Source organism: Artemia franciscana, chromosome 4, assembly GCF_032884065.1.
Source record: "Artemia franciscana chromosome 4, ASM3288406v1, whole genome shotgun sequence".
Taxonomy (NCBI): domain Eukaryota; kingdom Metazoa; phylum Arthropoda; class Branchiopoda; order Anostraca; family Artemiidae; genus Artemia; species Artemia franciscana.
The window spans coordinates 57,935,722-57,959,667 of NC_088866.1; the positions used below are offsets into that span (position 1 = coordinate 57,935,722).

The window sequence follows — 23,946 nt, forward strand, 5'->3', positions numbered from 1 at the left end:
ACTCAACAACTTTCAAATATCAACTTTGGTGAAAATCAGTCTTTGGGAAATATTTGCTTGGTGTGTTTTATTTAGGATAGTCATAATGTAATCTTGATGATTTTCTGATAAATTTAAATAATGTAAGAGCTTTCTTGAGTAGTTCCTTAAATGATTTTGAGTCAAGAACTAGGTCAGAGTTGGTCAGAGAAAAATGTTTCCTTAAATAGTGCCTCTGTGATATCGAGTTAAGAACTTGGTCAAAGTGGGATAGAGAAATATATTGTTTTGTGCAAAGTTGAGGATGGGGAAGTTTTGAAAACAAGAGCTCAAGAGTCTCACTTTGGACCCTCCAGCATACAGATTGAAAGTCGGTGAATAAGTCTCATTTTGTTAAGGTCATTTTGTCAAACTCTTAAAAAAAAGGTTTCCTGCTGCAGATAGTTCATAACAGGGAACTTTGCACTGGAAATTTACTGCCTGAAACTTAGCTCCAAAAATTTGCAAAAAATTGTATTGAAAAAACTCGCCCCCATTTGTTCCCATTAAATTTGCTTCAAAGGATAACTTGGCTCTTGTATATTTGCCCTTTCGAATGTTCAAACGGAACTTGCCTCCTGAAAAAGAATAGGTGAAAATCTCTGACGCTTGAAGGTGAACTTTTGATAAGCTAATTCACTCCTTGATCTCTGCCTTCCTATAGGAGTTCTTAGAAGTGATGCTTCGTATAAATAGCCAAAGATTTTGATCTCAGGACATCTGCCAACTCAAGTGGAGGGAAGGGGAGATCGCTGATAGATTAATCCAAGGGTCGTAATATGTCCATAAGGAGGTCACATCCGAAAAACAATTTCAAAAGTTCAACAGTTTTGAGTTGGTAAAAAGTCGCTTTTGTTAGGGTTCCTTTCTGCTAAAACCCTCCAAATGTAGGATTATATAATTGTCTCTTCACTTGAAGAATGTACCTGTAGCCTACATGGGTTTTTTCATACAAAACAAGGGAGCTAGATAATCAGGGGTGTAAATTTCATTTCTTTTTTTCTTCGAGGGGTGATAGCATCAAACCAGTATTAATAGAATATCGTTATATGGTGCAAATTCTGGGTTTTAGTTTCCTGTCTAATTAATAATGAGGACTGCAACGAATGTCTTCTTTTGGCCCAGTTGCTAAGTGGAACTTCTGATTTAGCCAATCACATATCTAAAACTGTCGAAAATTTGTGTGTTAATCCTCCGTTTTCTGGGAATAAAATTCACTGGTTGGCCTATACCGTTCCTAAAAATATACTTAGTACACAGAAAATAACTAGCAATTATAGTCAATATTCAATATTTTGAAAGCTTTATGTGCATAGGGAGGCATTAGTAAGTCTTTATGCTGGGAGGGATCTGAAAAGTGATCAATATTGGGGGGGGGGGGTTAATTTACCCTTTTCCCTTTATTGGTAAGAAAAGATTTTAAACCGAACAGTAAGAGCTCCCTTCTTATTTATGAATAGCTGTCATCTCTATGCGGAAATATATATTGTGTAAAATAGATGATTTGGCTTTTGGCTGCCCTCTCAGCCCCTCTCTCCTTGCTATAACGCTACATTTTAACTTGCCGTCAAATGAAAACCATACACATTTATAAAAATAAAATACCTTTTTTTCGATTATTTGAGAACGAATTTGCTCATTTGGGCATATTTTTGATATAAAGTACGAAATAAAAAGGGGCGTCGTAGGCGTCTAGTACAAAATAAAGGCTAAGTCTAATTTATGCTGATATCGCGGATGTGAAACTGCCGATGGCGTTGCGTTATTTGCCAATAAAGTGATCTTTTTTTTCAATTAGTACAAATTTCTTACATTAATATTTCGGAGCCTTGAGTAGTAAGTTCCATGGCTTTAGTTTGGTACCTTTTTATTCACAAGCAGCAATGTTGTTTTAAATGATAATTTTAATTACGTATGGTTGTTTTTATTAAGTGGTAAAAGGTAATTTGGCAGCAATTTTAATTATATGTTATTATTGATTAGTCAATTACAATGTGGTGATTTTGTTTTCCAGCTGCTTTTATTCGCGTTGTTGGCTCTGAATTTGTTCAGAAGTACTTAGGTGAAGGACCTCGAATGGTTCGTGATGTTTTTCGTTTGGCCAAAGAAAATGCACCTGCTATTATATTTATTGATGAAATTGATGCAATTGCTACTAAACGATTTGATGCACAGACTGGTGCAGATCGAGAAGTTCAAAGAATTCTCCTGGAGCTGCTTAATCAAATGGATGGATTTGACCAAACAACAAATGTTAAAGTAAGACTATGATAAATTTTGCTCAAATACTATACATTCATAGAAGCTACAAATAATGTTAAAAAAAAAATCCTAAATAATGTCTTGCTCTTCCACTGTCTTTCAAAAATGTGCTGCAACATAATGAATATAAATATGGTCTGTCAAAATGAAGGATCTTAATATTTTAAATCTACTAGAATAACATTTCTGCAGTTAATGTAGGAAATGAGGTTAGTATCTGGTTTCATATTAAATCAGGAGTCAAGTAGGGTTGCATTCTATCCCCATTTATATGGATCACTTAATGGAATTGTTATAAGGAGCACAGGAAAGGCAAACACGAAATCAAATGGAGGAATGAAAATTCCCTGGACTTAGATTATGCTAATGATTTAAGCATCCTAGATAAAAATGTTAGCAAAATGAATGGGGGTTTTGAGACTTTAGGGTGAAAGAATAGGGTTTGAATATTAATGGCAAGAAGACTAAGTCGCTAAGAGTAGGAATAAGTGCAGGTGAAGAGTTGATGCTAGTTATAAAAAAAAATCGATCAAGTGGAAAGCTTTACCTACCTAGGTAGCATTATTACTAAAGACGCTGGGAGCAGTGAAGATATTAAAGTGGAATAGCCAAGGTTTACGGTTTTTTTTTTTTTTTTTTTTAATTGAGAAGAGTTGGAAGAATAGGAATATAATTCTATGAACTAGGATTAGAATATTGGAAGCTACAATGATTACAGTAGTCAAGTATGGTTATGAAGCATGGGTGCTCTGAAAGAAGGAGGAGGATTTGCTAGATGCTTTCCAGAGTCTGCGATTGTTTAGGGTACCTGTCTGAATGACCCTATCTCTTACAATATGCTGTACAAAAATGTGGTTCGATTCGCCTATCTAGGGGTATAATGAGAGAGAGGTTGATATGGCTAGGACACGCTCTGTGAATGAAGGATGACAGATTGCCAAAGATCGTCCTCGTCGGCCAACCATCTAGGACCGAACGAAAAGCAAGTCGTCCCTCTATAGGATAGGAAGATGTCACAAGGAAAGATTTGAGGGTAATGGAAACTTCTTGGGAAGGTTTAAAGTGGGAGGGTTTCATTAGATTGGGTTGGAAAAGGAGTGCACTTACCTGTGTTGGTCTCAGGCTGCTTGGCATTGCAGTGAGTTGTTAGTAGTGGTAGTAGGAGTTTAATATTCTATTTTGTTGTACCTAACCAAACAAAGGATAGAAATGGGGAGTATATTGCCTGAAAAAGAAGTTTGAAGGACTTCTCCTGGAAATAGTCTTGTAGTTTCCCTTCCTGACCGTGTTGTGGTGCTCAACTTTGCTGACTATGTATTGATGCTCTGTTTGGTAATACGAGATCCAGGAATTGATCTCTTCTTTGGCAAAGTTGGGTGACGGGTTTGCTACTTGTCCCTGCAAAAATGCCCAAAACGCTGATATCGACGTTTTTTGCGCCAGTAATGGCTCTGGAGGATCGTTATCCTTAGTTTTTCCATCTCCTTCCTACAAAGGTCAGAGAAGTGCGTAGTAATTTATAGAAGTTTACTTTTAAAAGGACGCTCCAGTAAAATTTTAGGTTTAAATCAGGCACCTATTAAAAAAGTTGTGTCAGAATCTGAATAGGGAATTATTGGGGAAATATCTAATGTATTCCATGTTTAGCTGTGAGTACATTGTCCTGTAAATAGCTAAAGTAAGAATCAAAAATTATCTGAATTACCCTTATTCCATGACTATCTACCTTAGTTCTGCCTTAGGATGGACGGATGAGAGACTCAATACATTATACAATTATGAAAAAGGCTTATGCCAGCTTTGCCTATCACTCTGACTATTTGTCTGGCTTTTTCCTCAATTAGCCATGGCTTGATGGCAACTTGATTTTAATTCAAAAATTGATTTTAATTAATAAGTAAATACACATGTTTTGAATTCAATCGAATAAACCAAAATCAATTAAAAAAGGAATCATTTTTTGTATGCAAAGTAAGTATCAACTATGACGTTATGAAACAACTTAATACAAGCAAAAATTACCACGCGTTAAAGGTTGATTTGGACTCATCAACGCTGCTAAAGGTGTAGGATAGGTTCAATATTTTCCGTTTTTTAGGGCATGATAATTTTATCTTGTTTTTAGGTGAAACCAAAATCTTTAGAGCTTACGTTTCTTGTTTAATATTCTAAAGAACCGTCTATATACCAATAATAAGTTTCAATTGATGGGATGCAGATAATAATATACATTTCCGTGCTTAAACTATGTATAGCCTATGTGCTTAAGTAGTGCTTATGTATTAAGCATAGATTATGTATAAGACTTCACCCACGACATGTGAGATCTGACTTTGCTAAAATATAATAGTATTAAAAAAAATAATATATAATAATTATAAATATAAAAATAATAGAAATATATAAATAAAATATATAATAAATTATATTAAATATATAATAATATAAAATAATATATAAGTATAATAAAAAGAAAAAAAGGTGTAGAGATATTAGCTGCCAGTTTGTATCTTAAATTTAATCAAAAGTGCCAATACAATTGAGTATATTGTATATTCTTCATCTCTTTGTGTTTTCAGTAAAGGCTGAACTAACATCCCTAGAAGGGGTTGAGAGATTTGACAGCCCTTCTAATGTGTAACTTTTCTTGTGTGTCTTATGTTTCGATAAAGGATCATTCAAAATAAGGTTTTACTAATACCGAAATGTAGGTAGCGCTAACATGAGGCTATCAGAATTTTTGAGCCAGTTAGAAAATTCTGTAAAAAAAATTTTATTGACTCGAATTAACTCGAGCTAAATCTCAATATTAATAAAGCCTCGTTGTGAATGGGGCTTAACTCTTTATTCAGTGAAAAACAAATTTTCTGATTGGGTGGGAGGATGTTGTAAGGGAAGTTTTAAGAGAAAAGGGAACTTCTTGGGAGAGTGTAAAGATAGAGGCTTTGAATAGATTGGTATGGAGGAGGACCATGCGTATCAAGTGTACATCAATACCTGTAATTTTGTTGAGATGAAATAGGGAAGTAGGCGTATTTCGTGCTGAGATTTGTATTTGCTTATGTGACTTCTGTATTGTATTGAGTTTGTAGCAGTAGTAGAATAAAGGGAAATTTATAGATGGAGGTCTAGTGTATTTTTTATATATATATATATATATATATATATATATATATATATATATATATATATATATATAAGTCTTTGCCTATATCTAAGGTAATCATTATTTTTTTCAATGAATTTTTCTTTCCGTTTTTACTTTGTAGATTGTAGATATGATAATAATAATAATTATTTATTTGAACCCTCTATACATACAAAAATGAACTTAGAGCAGTATGGAAAAGAAATATACATAATAAAAACACTCACCATCACAAACACTAAAAAACACACTAATAATGACTCAGAAATGATTAATATACCCCAATTGAAAATTTATAGATGGAGGTCTAGTGTATTTTATATATATATATATATATATATATATATATATATATATATATATATATATATATATATATATATATATATATATAAGTCTTTGCCTATATCTAAGGTAATCATTATTTTTTTCAATGAATTTTTCTTTCCGTTTTTACTTTGTAGATTGTAGATATGATAATAATAATAATTATTTATTTGAACCCTCTATACATACAAAAATGAACTTAGAGCAGTATGGAAAAGAAATATACATAATAAAAACACTCACCATCACAAACACTAAAAAACACACTAATAATGACTCAGAAATGATTAATATACCCCAATTGAAAATCTAAAAGTGACTCAGATGGCTGTCTGAATCTGCCTTCTAAAACATGCATCTTATCACATATCTCAAAAACTCCATAACATTTCGAAATTTGACTATTAAAGGATCAAATAGGAACACAAAGAAAATACTTACAAAATTTCAAAAAGACAGACCAAATTTGTTGACGTTCTGATGAGGTATAAAAACTTCCATAATGACAACAGAAAAAATACATAGGAAACAAAAAAAACAGTTTTAAAGCCAACCAAGTGTTTTTTTTTTTTGTCAAATTGACCTTTAATTCTAGAGAAATGTCCATAGGACTTTCTCAACTTCTCTCTCAACGCATTTATTGTTAGTGACCTTGTTGCTCAAATCAAGGTCTCGAATGTAAGTTTAAGGTACTTGAGAAACACTGGCAAAAGTTCTATCAGGGGCAATCTGAATTTTTGAATTGGGAGGGTGATGACAACCGAAAGGGAGAAATTCAGTTTTAGCAGAAGCAACTGACAGCCCGATGTCAGACAACCCAGAATAAAGGCTGTTCACAGCAGCCTGCAGTGATTGCATATGATCAGACAGCAGAAGAATGTCATCTACATACAAAAGGTGACTTGCATCAATAGATGGCTCGATAAGAAAATGCAGCATTCTGTGGGTTGCACCACAGATGGCATTGTTAAATATTATAGGACTTGACACTAGTCCCTGTTTTGCTCCACGATGCACATAAATTTGAATGCTATAAATATTTTTAACGTGAACATTTATAGAAGAGTTTTGATACCATTGTCACAGGGAAGCACAAACGAGTGGGTTTACCCCACTCCTCAAAATTGCTAAGATAGCTTTGGAGTGTAGGATTGAATCAAATACTCTAGGAATATCTATTGCAAAAACATATAATTTTTGTCCATTCTTTCATATCTCTCCAAAATAGACAGGAAATCTGCATATGCATTCCCAACACCAAGACCCACACGAAAACCAAACTGATGATCTCCATGATCATCCCTATTTGAGATTTTTAAAAGAAGAATTTTTTCAAAGAATTTTGCAATAACTGAACAAACTGTATATGGACGATAAGAGTCACAAGATTGAGCATCCTTATTCTTTTTTGGGATACACATCACAATGTCCTCGCATAGTACAGTTGGTACGAAATGCTGCGCAATACAAGCAAACTCTCTGAAGTAAAGTAATGCCATATACTCAACTAGTTTTTTAGTACATAAAACTAATGTTTAGGTTGAAGTCCGTCAAAACCAGGAGCTTTGCTTTTTTTAAGGAGACGAATCTGTGTAAGAACTGACGCGGGCTTGATAGAAAAAAAGATTCTGGCTATGATCTAGTTGAGAAAAATGGTGAAAGAGAATCTCTTGAAAAGTGGCATCCAGTGGTGGGAGGCTATCAGAGAATAACAAGAAGAAGTGTTTTTCTCAAGAAGTTGCATCAATAGGGGTTGAACGTGAACAAGACGATGAAGGGAACTTTGATACTTTGCTCCATAGTAGCTGTGGATGATTTCGGATTTCACAAGACCAAATCGATACTTGCCTTCTCTTGATGAGCAGTACAGCTTTCGGGTACTCTTTTTTAGTCAATTTAAGGATCTTAAAAATTAAACCACATCTCGGACAATCACAATCCACCCAGATCTTAAACCAAAACTTGTGATGGTTCTTTGCAAGTTGTATTTCTAGGTCATTGCTCCAAGCCTTTTTCTGTGTACCAATCCTAATTCTCTCAGATGGTACTACTGCTAAGGTGGCTACTTTAATCGAATGAGTAATCACAGTAAGATAGCAATCTAATCAAGGCGGCTGCCCTTCAGCATTGCAGAAAGAAGGTGAAAAGGAATTTTGATTTTAGACAGCATGGATCCAAAACACTTCAATATAGTGGTATATCAATATTATCCCAATGCATCTTCCAAAACCACTGAGGCTGTTAACTGATTTGTGGAATAAACAAATTCATACGAAACTTTAAATGTAAATGGTCTCTTGTTAACATATCATCAGATACATCAACAATGACACCCTGAAGTTCCAGAATATTTTAGAGAACAAAATCAAGATCGGAAATGGTACCAGAATGGTGAACAGAAACTTTTTCACTAGAACTAGAACCAATATTAACATACATAGCCTATAGTTTCATTTCTAACATCTGGCCCTCGAACAGGTAAGGGTTTCTTGACCTCTGAACACAACAGACTGTTGCTTTGATGACTACCACCACAGTTGGCAGAGGTAAAGGACTGTGCCTGAGAGCTCCCGTGACGGTTGCTATGATTACTGGCATATTTGCTGCATTTAGTTGGATTTGAACAATCTCTAGCAATATGACCAAAGCCTTGACCATTGTGATCTTTTGCGAAAAATTTTGACCATTGTATCTTTTGCGAAAAATGTTGATGCAATCTTGATAAAAAATTTTTCTTTTGTAATATTCCGCTGCAGAAAATTCAAAACTGGGCTCATATGTATAGAAACCAATATTTTTCTGGGGGTCTCCTTACGAGAGAAGTAAGAGAAGCGTTGAAGGCTGACTACCTTATCCCGCAATGTAAGAGGCAAGCCCGGTGGGTACCACGGTTCTTGCAACCAACTCTCTCACCCCCTTCTGCTTACTTTTCTCTCGTCACCTCTATTGAAGCGTGATTGCCTATAAATGTCGGATCTCTCTAATTATATTCTTACTGCTTGATTGCCAAATAAAGTTTCTAATTCGTTTAGATATTTATTAGATATCTATTTAGATATAGATATGGGGAAAATGTCTGTTTACTTTTGCGCATTGCTGCAAGATAGTTTGAAAATATATATTTTTAAGGAGAAAATGCTGCTATTAACATCACACAGCAGCACCAGGCCAACACAATAGCGCATGCTCATCCTCCACTCCAACCTCCTCCCATCCTGTTTGAGGGGCTACAGGTGGATAATCAAAAAGCACAGTCTTTGGAAAAATGCATCCATAAAATGGGATCTAGCCATCTTAATATTTTTTTTTCACTGTAGCACTGGAAGGTGGGATCAAACCAAGCTTTTTTTGTGAAGCTTATCAGTAGTACATGTTTATTTTATAGCACAGCTTTTTGATGAGCAGCTTATTAATAATACTGCTTTATTTTATAGCACAACTTTTTTGATATGCAGCTTATTAATAATACTGCTTTATTTTATAGCACAGCTTTTTTGATGTGCAGCTTATTAATAATACTGCTTTATTTTATAGCACAGCTTTTTTGACGAGTAGATTAATAATAATACTGCTTTATTTTATAGCACAGCTTTTTTGATGTGCAACTTATTAATAATACTGCTTTATTTTATAGCACAGCTTTTTTGATGTGCAGCTTTTTTATAGTCAGTCAAACAAGCACCTAAAGCTATCCTTAGACAATTCCTATGGGAAGAGTTGAGTAAATCTAAACATACCTAAACCCCACGTTTCAGGAACATCACTTGGCCTTTATCATTGCTTTGTCTTCCAACACTCTAAATCTTAATTTGCAGAGTTACCTTCCTTTTTTTCAAACTCCTTTCACCTTCTAACAAACACGGTGCGCTTTGGCTATTCTGCTTCTCATATTTTCACTGCAAAAACCATCTTTACTAATAGTATCCAGGTATGTGAAGCTGTCCACTTGATCAATTTTTATGTGATCTAACATCAGCTCTACACTCTCATTTATTCCTAATTACCTTCATCAAAACTTATCTATCAGCTGAATCAAACGCATATTTATAATTAATAAAGTGAAAGAGCAATGGGGTCTGATGATTCAGACACAACTTAGTTATTAATGTACGTAGTTAGGTTGGCACATTTTCTCCCCTTCAAAACTACACTGATCTTCTCTTAAAACTATGTCGATAACATCTTTTAAAAACCATATTCATGTTCATTTTCTATTTTTCCTAAAACAATTGAATAAATAATTGAAAAAGCAATCAATGTTATTTTTGGATTTCTTGAATTTCAATATTGGCTCTTATTTCTTTCCTGAAAATCTGTACTGAGTTCTTAATACCAAAGCAGGTCTAGAGTTTTACAAAAATCTTGCATTTTTCTTTTAATTTTAGAGTTAAACAGGATTAAGAGCATACCTGCATTGGAACTCTCCCGAACACTGGTGCAAAGGATACTTTCTTCCCTTTTCCATAAAAATCGGAGTCTAATCATTGAAATTGGAAATCGGAGTAACCTTAAAATATGCTGATAGTTTTTGTCAGCTGCTTCCCTGAGAAATTCTTTATTTCTGATCTTCATGGGGTCTTCCTCCCTCTGTGAGTGAGTTTGTTGTGTAGTTCATAAAGCTTGTTAATCACATAATATGTGTTCTAATTTTGAAAGTTTAAGTTGACCTAGAATCTAATCGCCACTTCACATCCCTCAGACGGAGATTTAGAAGATTTATCTAGGAAGGGGACAATATCCAGAAGTATGGATTTTAGTCATACATGTATGGGTTTTCAAGGATTGTCAGCTCAATGTTGTTCACTTTTCCTAATAAGTCTTTTATACTCCTAAGCTTGAATATTTTTCCTAAAATTATACCGTGAGTGGGGGCCCTTGGATCAGTCTTAGGTAGGATCATGTTCAATTACGGTAAAAAGCTGTTTTTGTATTAGTAACAACGAAGACCACACTGCCTTTCCATCACACAAAGCAAGAGATATTTCGAACAGCTACTGTTTGCAAAGGCAGTGACTAGAATAAAATTTGAGTGAATATTTCGTCTGTATGTCATGCTGCTATCTTCAAAAAAGACAATTTTTGCATATATAATTGAAATATTTGCTTAGGATTTATTATAGCTTCTTTCTTTTCAATTAGCTCCTATAATGCATAATTTTATCTTTCTATGCTCTCATAAACTGTGAAATCTAATTATCCTTTTTTTGTGCGTAGTTCTGTGTTGCTAATATTCCAAAAGTGCCTAATATGATGCTAATGCCCACGACTAATGCCCAGTTTAATTGCATTGCTTTATGTTTCTAGTGAATTTCTGAATAAAGGAACTGACAGTTGTATTTGATGCAATATTTCTCCCCATGGAAAATGGTTTATATATATATATATATATATATATATATATATATATATATATATATATATATATATATATATATATAGTTGTCAATCAGAATGAAGTTTTCTATGGATTGTACACTTAAAATTGCAATTACTCTGAACTTATTATGCGCTTTGATTTATTCTGCATCACTTTGATGCTTTTCATTGGGGTTACACTTATCTTGTTATAAATATTCTTGCTCAGTATTCGTTGGAGGTTTGTTATCGACACAAGTTTGAGAGCTTATAGTACTTTATGTTTGATCTTCACTTATATTTAATATTAGGGTTGGTTTTAACCCATGATGATATCAAAAGATACCAATCAAAAGGAGTGTCTTATAGTGTGCCTCATAAAAAATAAGATCGAAAGAATTCAATAAAAGCAATGCAAATCTTTCTCAAGGTTTGCGGGCCAATTTCTGGACCTTTGAATTCCAGTGCTGCAACTGGAATATTTAGACATTTGAACGCGAGTAGTAGCTGTAGACGGTTGCTATTAGATTGTATCGCTAGAGCAGTACTTTTTTATACTCATTTGTTTTCTATTGTGCAGGTTATAATGGCTACAAATCGTGCAGACACTCTAGACCCAGCATTGCTTCGTCCTGGTCGTCTCGATAGAAAAATTGAATTCCCCCTTCCCGATAGACGTCAAAAACGCTTGGTTTTTCAAACTATTACGTCCAAAATGAATCTTAGTGATGAAGTGGACTTGGAGGAATATATTGCTCGACCTGATAAAATCTCTGGTGCAGATATAAACGCCATCTGTCAAGAGGTATGCTATTGCTCTTATTATTTTTGTTGCTGTCGACACGAATCTTGGTAAAATGAAATAAGTAAAATATAGTTATGCAAGTTCATCGGATACCTGAAGAATTAACCGTGTTCCAGCTCAGTGCCGCCCCTTGGTTTAATGCTTATGTGCACCCCTTATCCTCGTTTTGTCACGGATGACATAGCTTCTTCAGCCTAAATTAGACGACTATAATAAAACTGAATAAAAACTATAGAATGACTGTGGAATTTGCGGTCTCTCTCTCTTTCCCTTTTCCCTTCTGTCTCTCTCCGCCTCTCTTTCTGTCTCTCTTTTATCTCCCTTCGACTCTCTCTCTCTTCAGTCTCTCTTTCTCTACCGTCCGCTTTTTATCTCTGCCCCTCTCTCTCTCTCTCTTGATTTCCTCAAGTTTTTCAGGTTTTGTGTCATGATATTCATCCTTTTTTTTAGGCTGGAATGCACGCCGTTCGAGAGAATCGCTATGTGATCTTACCAAAAGACTTTGAGAAGGGATACAAAAATACAATCAAGAAAGATGAATCAGAACATGAGTTTTATAAATAATTTGGAAAATAGCTCAAAATTTTGGATTTTCTTTTTTATATTCTATAAGTATTGACAAATCGAAACACTCTGTATGTCTATTTTGGTTGTTGTTAATCAAACAGTTGATGGTGATGAACTGTAAATAGGGAGTGGCCAGAGCTAATAGTCACCAAAACCTAACCTTAAATTAAGTAGTTTTGCTAACAACTAACACATCAGATCAATATACTTTTTATTGTGATTCCAAATATATGAAATTTATCAAATTTAAAATTGCGCATCAATGGCGACGAGCCTAAGAAGATTTGCCTGATTTTTGAAAAAAAAAAAGAAGAAACAACCACAAGGCGGTAAGACGTGCTAGAGAAAACTAGGTCATCACATGCAGCATGTCCGAAAAGTGTATTGTAGACGTTTTATGCTCCCATCTACAAAATGTGAATTGTGCATTTTTTTTTCTTTCAAAAGAAAGTTCACAAATGCTTTTTTTTGCTTCTAGATGTTTTTCATCGAGTCGAAGAATGTTGACGAACTCATTTGAACAGAAATAAAAGTTCTAGTACTCTTCCTAAGTCTTCGAAAAGATTATGTCAAAGTAAAATGGCGTTTTCTTGCATATTGTTGCACCAAACTACTATTCTGACACAAAGGGGGAGAAACTGTTATCGATTTAAAATTATTGAAAAACTATAAATTGAACTATTCTGTTTCAGAGGCAGTAATGCCACATGGTGGTGCGGCTTTTCCTGTAAAATAAACGGTTAATATTGAGAATTATTTTAAACTTCGTTTAACCAAGTTGATTCACTTGATGGTTGATAAAATTAGGTTCAGTGATGGATAATTTTGCATCAGCTGTTATGGAGAAGTGCTGTTGAAGTCATTGCTTTGGGGGACATCAGATGCCTCAAAGAGTGGATTTTACACCTGGATTTTCTAAATTTACGTTAGCTCAAGAAATTGTAGAGGAACTCTGGGGAGAGGAGGTAGAAACCAATTTCCCTTCTGATCGACTAAGACTATGTATACGTTCTATGGGGTTAAGCTCCCTTCCTATTGTAGAAAAATCTTCTTTTTTGTAACAAAAGATATTAAATTTCATTTGCTTACTGGTACAAAAGGTGAAGAGGTGGAGGAGTATCTTGAGCATTATCAAGGGATTTCTCAGGAGGGGGCGGCAACTGTTGATGGGAGCTGTCTTGTGTCGACGTTTTAAATGGAGACATTGGGATTCGTGTTTGTTTTTATTTCTTAAACAGTTATATCGCAACAAACTGTACGTAAGGAGCAACTCGTGTTTGCAGTAACCAGAACTTGAAAAGGCTTTAATTGCAACATATACGTTTAAAAAAAAATCCACTTCTATGGTAATTCCAAAGTTGTAAAATTTGTTAAGTTTAAAGTTATCTAGCAAAAATTACAAGCCTGAAAAAATTTACTCAGTTTACAAAAACAGGGGGAAACACTTTCATTACTATGTTCTTTAATTTGCAAATTGAAATCAGTCTTAAATTATCTTAGATATTCTCCTGCAAGTAACTTTTTCAAGTGCATTAAATGGCTTTAGTCACTTGTTACTACATAAAATAAATTAAGTAACAGAGAAATTATGTTAATCCTCAGTCAAGTTTGTACCCGTCCAATCTAGGACGCTACCAATCAATTTATAAGCATTGATATATACAATTTAAGAGCAAACAATGGGGCTTATGGGTGCCGCAACTCTCGCCATGTATTGGATTGATGTGGGCATGATTTGAAAAAGGAGAAACGATGAAGAAAACCAAGATTTTTTTTTTCAAATGAAATTAAGGAACGACATCAAAACATAAAACAAGCAAAATTTAATTCGTTTATCAGGGGGGGGGGGCTGTCCCTTCTTGACACTGCGCTAAAGTTTCACAGTGATTTAAACAATTCTTATTCCAGTTCAACGGCTTTTGTGTTTGAGATTCGTTCTTAAAGAATATGAACAAAAAGTCAAATTTTGCATAAATACCGGGGATTTAGGAGGGGGCAACTCCCTTCATATACGTAATAATATCCTTGTTTTAAGTTTTTATGTCATTCCTTACTTTTATTTTTTTTTAAAAACATTGTTTCTTTATCTAATTTTTTTTTTTTTTTTTTTTTTTTTAATATCGCAGCCAATAGTGCTGCATAAGTAAAGAGGATATGGATTCAGTGTATTTTTTTTTTTTTGTCTTATTCTTCGTTGTCGTGGTCCAACAGGTCACTTCATATTAAAGGAGTTGTAGAAACTTTGGAGGAGCCTCATTCGATTGGAAATGGAAAGTTTTAGTGGCCTTTTCATAGGTCAAAAGAGATTGAAGGGCAACCAAACCCCATTCCAAGCCTTTTTAGCTGTCCCACATATAAACCCTCCAAGACATCCGATCAGAACATCTACATAGCCATTTTGTTCATAGCTATGCCTCTGGAAATGACATGGCCCCCTCAGCCCCTAGGCTAAGGGCTACAAATTATGCAAGTTCCCCATTGTTTATATACAGGTTGTATTATTAGAATGAAACTTTTTGGGTTGTTCAACTAGAGCTATATTAAACCAAAGACGAAAAGATGAAGAAATAAAATCAAATTATAATTAAAAGCTTAAAACAAAGAGAATTCATTTCAGTAGATAAATGAGACCCAAAATGTACAGAACGTCCCACCGCAAAGCTCTATGGCTGCGAACATAGTGATAAAGAAAAAGACACATACACTAAAAATGGAAAATTGCGAATGGCTGCAAATCACTACCTACTCATACACAACGAAACAGAGCCAAACGCCATGCGCAATACATAATACAAACATATATTTCCTACTTGGGCGGATGCTCAGAGGCATGCACTGCGTAGGGGTTGAAAAAAAGAAATCGAAGATATTTTTACTGGTTGCCAGACGCAGGAAGATAGCTTTTAGCATGATCATTGACAAGCGATAGACTATCTCTTGGGGCATAGGGATCCCACTACACAAGAAGAACTGAAAAGAAAATTGGATTCCCCTGAACCAGAGCTAAAATCTTTTTTCAGTTTAGGGATTGACCCTGAAGATTGTCCAAAAGCTTTTATGTCTGGCCTGAAACATTCATGAACTGACATACGTAGCCTCTTTTTGTCGTGCAAAAACATTATATCCCTTAACTCTTGGGCCAAGAGAGTTTAGTTTTCGGAGGTATTAGCTACGTATGTTGAAAAAATGACGATATTAGACTATTTTATGATTGGACAGGGTAAAGAATGTGATTAAAGGCTCTTTTCCCTATGCAGAAAAAAAAATGTTTTCTGGTTCCGAAAAAATTGGTCAGAAAATGTCTGTCTCGATTGACTTGAAACTTATAACTTTGGTCTAGTAGACCCTAATTTGGGGGGGGGGGGGGAAATATTGGTTCAGCTGAAAATGGCACCCTAAAAAGGACATGTAAACTTCTTTTCTCGACGGCTTGAAACTTAAAATTGTAACTTCCTAATCAAGTTGACCCTATTGCGCGATTGACGTTTATTTTTGAGACATAGCCCCCACTTCAAAATTGTGGCGCAAGAAATGACCAGAGGTTTTTCAGTTATGTTGAAATTTCCTGGCTCATCACCAGGGCTTCAGGGACCATACTGTACTTTTTGAAGGAGACAGGGTATCTCTCCTTTTGATTTCGCAAGAGTTGTTGCATGTTTTAGTGGACCATTCATTTTTGTTTTGAGGGAAAAGAGTGGTAGGGGTCCTGTCCCTAAACTTTTGACTTTTATACAAACCTTTTAGAAGGCCCCCAAAACATTAAATCTTTACTGCTCACTGCTTAAATCCTTTGATGAATAAGATTCCAACTACAAGAAGAACTAAGGGTTTCCCCGAAAAAAGCAACAAAACTTTCCAAGCAGCTTGAAACTTGTACCTTTGAATTCCTTGGCAAAGACCTCCTTGTACAAAAAAATGGGTTGGAGGTATGGGCACTCCAAAGATGGGACATTTTTTTAATATGTTTGAAAACTATATCGGAGTTTTTCTTCAGTCAAGGGTTCCTAATTCATAAAATATGAAAAAATATTAGTTTTGGATGTCCAACAAACTTTTTTTTTCTTAACAGATTGAAACCGCGAGTCCCAGGATCAAATAAGCCCTAATCAGACACGTATCCAGGATTTTTTTCGGGGGGGGGGGGGCAAAAAACGCATCAAAAACTTGTTTATATTTCTTTTCGTTACGTTTTGCGAATTGGACAAAAATTTCGGGGGGGGGGAGGTCAAAATTCCTAGCCCCTCCCCCTCCCTGGATACGGAATTGGCCCTAATGCCTAAACAGTTAGTTCAAGGCATGCCCCCTCTCTGAAAATGGAGTAAAAAAAAAGATCTGAAAAACTTTTTTCCCATTGGCTTGAAATTTTACAGGACTATTGCAGAGGCTAAGAGAACCATGTGTTTTTGTTCAAAAAAGGAGGGTGTTAGCTAGCCTATAATTGGGCAAAGAAACTCTCTGTCCTTGATAAGTTTGAAACTTACAGCAGTAAGTTCTTTGGCCAAGGGGCATATAACGTAAAAAAAGAAATGTGTTGACCAAATGGGGCCCAAAACAGGGTCAAAATCCCTCTCCCTCCCACGTAGGTTTTGAAAATCATAGATAGATTTTCCCAGTTGGCTTCAAAGTCACATGTAGGCAGAACCAAGAAAATTTTAAAGAAGACAAAAATTAGCTTTTATCGTTTTGTAACGCCATAAATTTTGTGCAATATTTTCCATAGCTCTCCTGTAGTCTACCATCCGACATGGTACATAGCATGTCTAGCCAAATGTTACTTGTTCTTAGAATATGCTTTAAATCAGGTTTGTCTAAACGAAAGCAGTGGTAAATCCAGGTGCCCCCCCTAACGCAGTGGTGAATTTGGGGTTGGGACTGCTAGCTCTGGATTGGATTGGGACGAAATTTGTTTTTTGTAATTGGTTTTTAATAGTTAAGTTTTTGATAAGTTTTCAATTATTTAAACTATTTATTTTTGCAAACAAGATTGAAATAAAGTTTCAGTTACTTTGTGTGGTCTTCGTTTGATTTTACGGATGACTCATACCGCCAAAAAGTATTTAATCAAACTTAGGTTTATCAAGGGAATCTTTCCGTATTATCACAAAAGCCAACTGGGAGGCGAAAACCGTAATTTCGTAATAACAACGAGGCGAAAATTAAAATCCTAACTTCTTTAGGCTGTCGAAATGAATTGCGGGATTGGGCTGTCACAACTGGACTGAAAAGAAAAACATTTAAACTTATTTTCATTGTAATATTTTTTCGAGTCTTGCTACGGCACCGAGGCGAAGAAATTGATATAATTACTTTTTTGGCTGTCTTAAAATTTGGATTTTTTTTTTTTTTTTTTGCGAAGCGGGGTGGTTTCTACAATATTGTTGTTTTTTAGGGGATTTGTATAATAGAAAGTAAATGTTTGAGAAGTGCAAGCATTATTAATTTACGTTTTGGATTTTGGTGAGCAAATGGTGGCCACTTTACTGCCTATTTTCATCTAATTAAAGCTCTGCACTGTATGACATATCACCTTCTCTGTCCTCCCTAAAATAAAGGGCAAACTCTTTTGAGCTTTAATAAAGGTTTGTGTAAGTATATACTTAAAACTAAGCATATAAGTCGAAATACTCTTTCAAAGGTTGAATGTTTAATTTAAGAAAAATAGATTTTCAAAAAATTGTTTGTAAAAGAAGGCAGATAATTTTTTTTTTTTTTTTAGATCTAACTGAATTTTGGGTCTCTGAATTTTCGGTTTGAATCAGTGGAATGACGTCAGTTTTTTTTCTAACATTCACACCACTTGATTTAAGAAAACGAAATACATCTGCAATGCTACTTAAGAATTTCTCCCCTTCTCAATACCAACCAGTCACAAAATATAGTTATATTTTTGTATAGGGGTTGCATATATTTGTCCATAATATTATATGAACTGCTGTATATACCGCTGGGGATTTTTATACTTATGTTGCCACAAAGTTAGGCGACATGCTAAATGGTTTGGCCTATGAAAATTTTCACAAAGAGTGTATGACCCCAGAAGATGGTTCAAGACCAATTAATTTTTGACAGTAGAAAGCATAATTCACTCGCTATAGTGGTCAGAAGTGCAAAGGCAAAAAATTATGCAGAAAATATTAAATATCATTTTTTTTATATGTGGTGTACAGCTTTTGATTTTCTTTATGGCGGGATGGTTTTTATATCTTATTATTTCTATATCGATATTTTTATACCATTTTAATTTTAACAGATTGATTAGGACTTTAACCCTTGCCAGGTTTTAGATTAAATTTATGACCAGCTCCACTACCTATGTATGACACACAATAATCTAAGTTCCCTTTAAATTGCTGGTATTTCTTTGTTCGCGAGTTTATCGAAGCAATCTATTATGCTCCCCCCCCCAAAAAATCCTGGATCCGCCCCAGAATGAAAGCTATAAAATTCTTGATAAATACAAAAAAAAAATTACGCGAGCTGCAGTAATTTATGATTACTAACAAAAAAAACGAACTTATTCTTGATTCCTATTCCTAAGCCTTAACAACTAAAAAAAATGGCAACACAGCAATTACTTGAGAAATAATTTCAGCTAAAGAGAATAAATATAGTTATTAAAAACATAAAATTTTAACTGATTGGCTGTGCCGAATTCCCCCCCCCCCCAAAAAAAAAAAATGGTCCTTGATTTTTTTTTTCATTTGTGATAGGCTTAAAACTTACAGGACCAGATTGTATGGATGGCTATATGTATAGATAGATAGATAGATAAGTGTATTTCAAAAACCCGTGGGCCATATACACACAAAATATAAATAAATAACAAGCAAGGAAATTAACAACAGTACGAACACGCACAAAAAAACAGAATTCAACGCAAAAAGTACCTAATCTAACTACAAAAGAAATTAATCATATAAAACTTTTTCTTCTTATTAAAGATTTTTCTATATATACTCCCACTCGAAATATTGTGGTTGGGTTACTATTTTGTAGAATATATGTGATGTGACATCTGTATGTATATGTATATGTGACATCTGAAACTGATCCCAAATAATTTGTTGTTTTATGATTGGTTTAAATTTACAGGGTATGCAGACTGAGAAAATGAAGCCTCAATGAAGTCAAAAATATAAAAAAAAACTTATTGCATTGATTTGCGACTTCTGAAATGTGCCTAAGTTTCCTTTGTCTGATTGGCTTGTAAGTTGCTGGGTATTTAAATTGGGCAAAATAAGAGTAAAAGAAGAAAATATTAAAACATAATTAGTTTGTATCGACTCATAATAACCAACACGAGTCAAATAATTGTTTTATCAGATGACCATGAAATTGTCAATTGACTGGATTAAGGGGATTTAAATGGGAACAGCAATCTTGGGAAGAAAAAATGCTGGTTGCATCGCTTCGTAGTGTGAAAATCTTTATAGTATTTTGCTGGTCAGCTTAAAAATTTTAGGGTATGTTGGCAGGGCCAAAAAAACTTTCATTAATACAAAAATGAAGAGAAAAAGTCTGGCTGCGTTGATTTCTGGCGTTTTTATTTTTTTTTTTTATTTATGACTCCTTTTTGTCAAGGCAATAAAACATAACTCTGACTTTTAAATACCCTTGACAGGTATTTATTAAAAAAAGAAAGTCTTAGCAAAATCGAACACCTAAAGAATTTTTAGTTAAAGTAATAGATTCATATACGCTTATATTCAAGGGTTTCTACTGGATAGTGGATAAGATTGCTTTAGGCCTATAGAAGCAAAAAATATGTAGATTCTCAATCCACATAAATAAGGATCCTCCTCCTTATCCACCTAGAATTTGGGGTGGATCGGCTTCTTGTGGATCAAAAATTATTCATCCACATGTTGGGTGTATTTTAACACTTTTTCATCAGTTATGATAAAAGGGGGAAGTTTGAGAAATGTCAAATTTTCTGAGATCCATCTAGTACAGTATATGTTTCTTCAGCAATTTTCAGATACCTTTCATGAACTTTTGAGATGACAAGGCTAAAATGTCAAACAAGTTTCATCAAACTCATCATTATTATGACCCTTATTAATGGTTATAATGAGCTGGTCTTTTCACAGCATAAGGTATTCAACACTTTTTATTATTGAATCAAAAACAGCTAAGAAGGCTCAAGATTGGATAAATAAAAGAAAGCTTGCTGAGTTCCCATCTTAAAAAAATGAAAACTCATCATTGGTGTAAACATATAGTATTGTTTGTAGCTAATGGGATAAATGAACATAAAAAATTTTTACTTAATTAAGTTCGATCCGTCCATAGAAGTCTTTTTGGTGCCTCTTTTTTCACCATTCTATTGGTGCAACTCCCACGTGCACTTCTGTCAAAAATGCACTTCTTTCGGTCGGAAAAGAACCAGTAGGCTAAGTGGCGAGGAGTTGTTCATCCATCTCTTTGGGAGGCACCCTCTAGGTTGAGAACCATGTACCCGGCCTTCAAAGGCTCTCCTCGGGAGACGACTGCTATCTATACGTTGTATGTACCCTAGCCATCTAAACTGCTGCGGTTTTATTCTGTCGAGGATGTTTAGTTTGATGTCGAGCTTATGGGAAAACTTGATGTTGGATTACGATCTATCGTGATACGTGATACCGGCAATACGTCACAATGAGTTTGTTTCGAAGGTAGCAAGACGATACATGTCATCTGTTGTTAGCGTCCAGGACTCACAGGCATAAATGGCATTAGGAAATATAAGCGAGTTAAATAGCCTCACTTTAAGTGTTGTTGAATAATTCTTGTTCCTCTAGGTGGATATAAGACTTTTAAAGTTGGAATTAGCAAGTGCCTGAGATCTCTTAATGTCTTTGGAGTGATTATTGTCGGAGATGAGTAGGCTACCAAGGTAGGTTAACTAACTGACCTACTATATGCTATAATATTCAATTTGGATTCCGGAGTTTACCTGAGAATCCAGTTGACGTAAGCAGTGCACGGTCATAGTTTTCGAGGAATTGGTGGTCATCTCAAAAACGCTGGTTGTCATCTAGGCAGTTTCATTCCAGGATTGAAGATCACGAAGAGGCTCAAAAACTACAGCTATATCGTCACCATAAATAAGTTTGTCTATCATTACCACTCATATGAGGGCACCAGATGGGATATCAGTTACTCTAAGCACTGCAGTTAAAAATAGATTGAAGAGCTCACGTAATAGCAAGAAACCTTTTAGAATGCCGGTTGATGTTGTAAAGCTTTTGGTAAGGCCTTCTCCAGTCATGACACTACTTCTGAACTTGTCCTTTATGAAGAAGACTAAATTATGTGGAATTCTAAAGTGAAGAAGATAGGCCCATAGGTCTTCTCTCCAAATGAGGCCTGTTTGAAATCTATGAAGAGCTGGTAGATACTGTGGTGTCGTTCAAGATATTTTTCCACGGACTGTGAAAATCTGATCGAGCGTTACTTATTTGGTTTGAAACCCACATGGTATTCTGGGATGACGGCTGAACCTATGGCTTGGATTCACCCTAACATGACATGTGTCATTATTTTTACAGCACGGCTAGTCAGTCTGATGGGTTGGTAGCTGTAATAGACTGACTACCGTGGTTTCACACCATAGTTTAGCGTAGTGACTTACTTCAAAGGCAGCTGTGGCGATTTTATGATACAGATCAAATTCAAAATTCACTATCACACGTTAAGGCTGTATTCTATGACGGTCAGCAGCTTTTATGATCTTCATATCTCTGATAGCTTCTTAAATATTAGAGTGAAGGGAGAGGAGGCTTGGGTCGGTAGCGATTACGGGGAAACGGGATAGGAGAGATAGGTCAGGGAGGATGGTTAAACTTAGTTTTTTCTCAAACTGCTCTTTCCATCCACATTGGGTTCTATTTTAAATTGTATATTCCTTGAAGGGCTTGCTCCTTCAAGGAGGGAGCAAGCACTATGGTCCTTCTTTCTAGCCAGTTCCCATACTCATCTATACTTGAATTGTGGATCTTCATTCTTAAAAGCCGTTTCATGCTGCTCACATTTTTCTTTAACAAAGACACGGCGAGCACTGCATATTGCTTTCTCTATAGCTCTTTTTAGTTGCTTGTATCGCTCTTTGTTTTCTTTTTCAAGCTTGTTGGTGTGTTGTTGACGTTAGCCTGTTGTTGGCTTTGGTGGCTTTTCGTCACAGAGGTGAATGATCTCTTCTGTGATCCAAGGCTTCTGGTTATCTTTCTGGACACTTAGCGTGGAGAGAGTGACATCGCGAATCATTTGCGTGATGCTAGTTAACAGGTTGTCAATATCACTCTTATGCAGAGGTAGCGGGGAGTTTGAATTGAGATCCGAGATCTTTTCCGATAGAGCAGCTATGTAGGCTCTTTGAGTTGCTTTGTCATTCAGAAGATCTACTCGAAATTTGTAAAAGTCACCACCAGTATATTATAGTATTTTTGAACCCTAGTGCCGTAAAAATTCAACATTTTACTGTCCTCTACTGTTTTATTAGGTCTACCAGGTATAAAATCGGTTTAATAGGGTTTTTGGAAATAAAATTTAATAAAAACTTTGCAACGTAACTTGATGTTATTATCCCGTGAAAAACTAGATGGAAGTGGATTTTTTTTTTAAATAGGATCCTCTTGTGTTTCGTGTCTTTTTATATTAGAGAGCTCTTCAACACCAAAATAGTTTATTGTAACCTTCGTTCTTCAAGACTATGTTGATGATGTGTACAAAAAGAAAGCGGAATTTTTAAAGCATAAAAACAAGATTTTTGTAGCATGCGCTATTTTTAACATTACCAATTTCATTAAGCGGCTGTAGTTCAAACGGACAAACACACTATCAGATTTATCATGTGTTCTGTGATGGTGCAGAGGGTTTAGGGGCGGATCCAGGATTTTCTTTAGGTGGGGCACATAATAGGTTGCTTTGATAAACTTTGCGAACAAAGAAATACCCGCAATTAAAAGGGAACCTTGAAAATTATGTGTTGTAGGTAGGTAGTGGAAATGGTCGTAAATTTAATTTAAAATCTGGTGAGGGTTTAAGTTATAACAAATCCATTGAAATTAAAATGGTATAAAATATTTAAAAAAAAAATAATTTATAAAAACCACCCCGCCGTAAAAAAAAATAAGAAGCTGTTCACTATCTATGGAAAAAATATGATATTTAATATTTTCTGCATAATTTTTAGCATTTGCACTTTTGACCACTATAGCGAGTGAGTTAAGCTTTTTATTATTCGTGTTATATACAGCAGTGGTATACATAGCAGTTTAGACAATCTTATGGACAAATATATGCAACCCCTATACAAAAACATCACTATATTTTGTGACTGGTTGGTATTGAGAAGGTGATAAATTCTAAATTAATGCTGCAGTTGCATTCTGTTTCCGTGGTTATCTCAAGTTGTGTGAATTTCCTCTTTTTACTTTTATCTATTTTTAAATGTTTGAAAAAAAAACCAATGTAATTCCACTGA

At 34.9% G+C, this 23,946-nt stretch overlaps 1 protein-coding gene across 1 annotated transcript in view; it reads left to right on the forward strand.

Annotated features, from left to right (window-relative positions):
• LOC136026657 (26S proteasome regulatory subunit 6B) overlaps positions 1-12,559 on the forward strand; it is a 28,268-nt gene extending 15,709 nt beyond the window's left edge. Inside the window, exons 4-6 of the mRNA XM_065703395.1 lie at positions 2,033-2,277; positions 11,691-11,915; positions 12,366-12,559. Of these exons, the coding sequence (XP_065559467.1) occupies positions 2,033-2,277; positions 11,691-11,915; positions 12,366-12,479 (584 nt within the window). The 3' untranslated portion in view covers positions 12,480-12,559. The remainder of the gene's footprint in view (positions 1-2,032; positions 2,278-11,690; positions 11,916-12,365) is intronic.
• Positions 12,560-23,946: the final 11,387 nt, after the last annotated feature.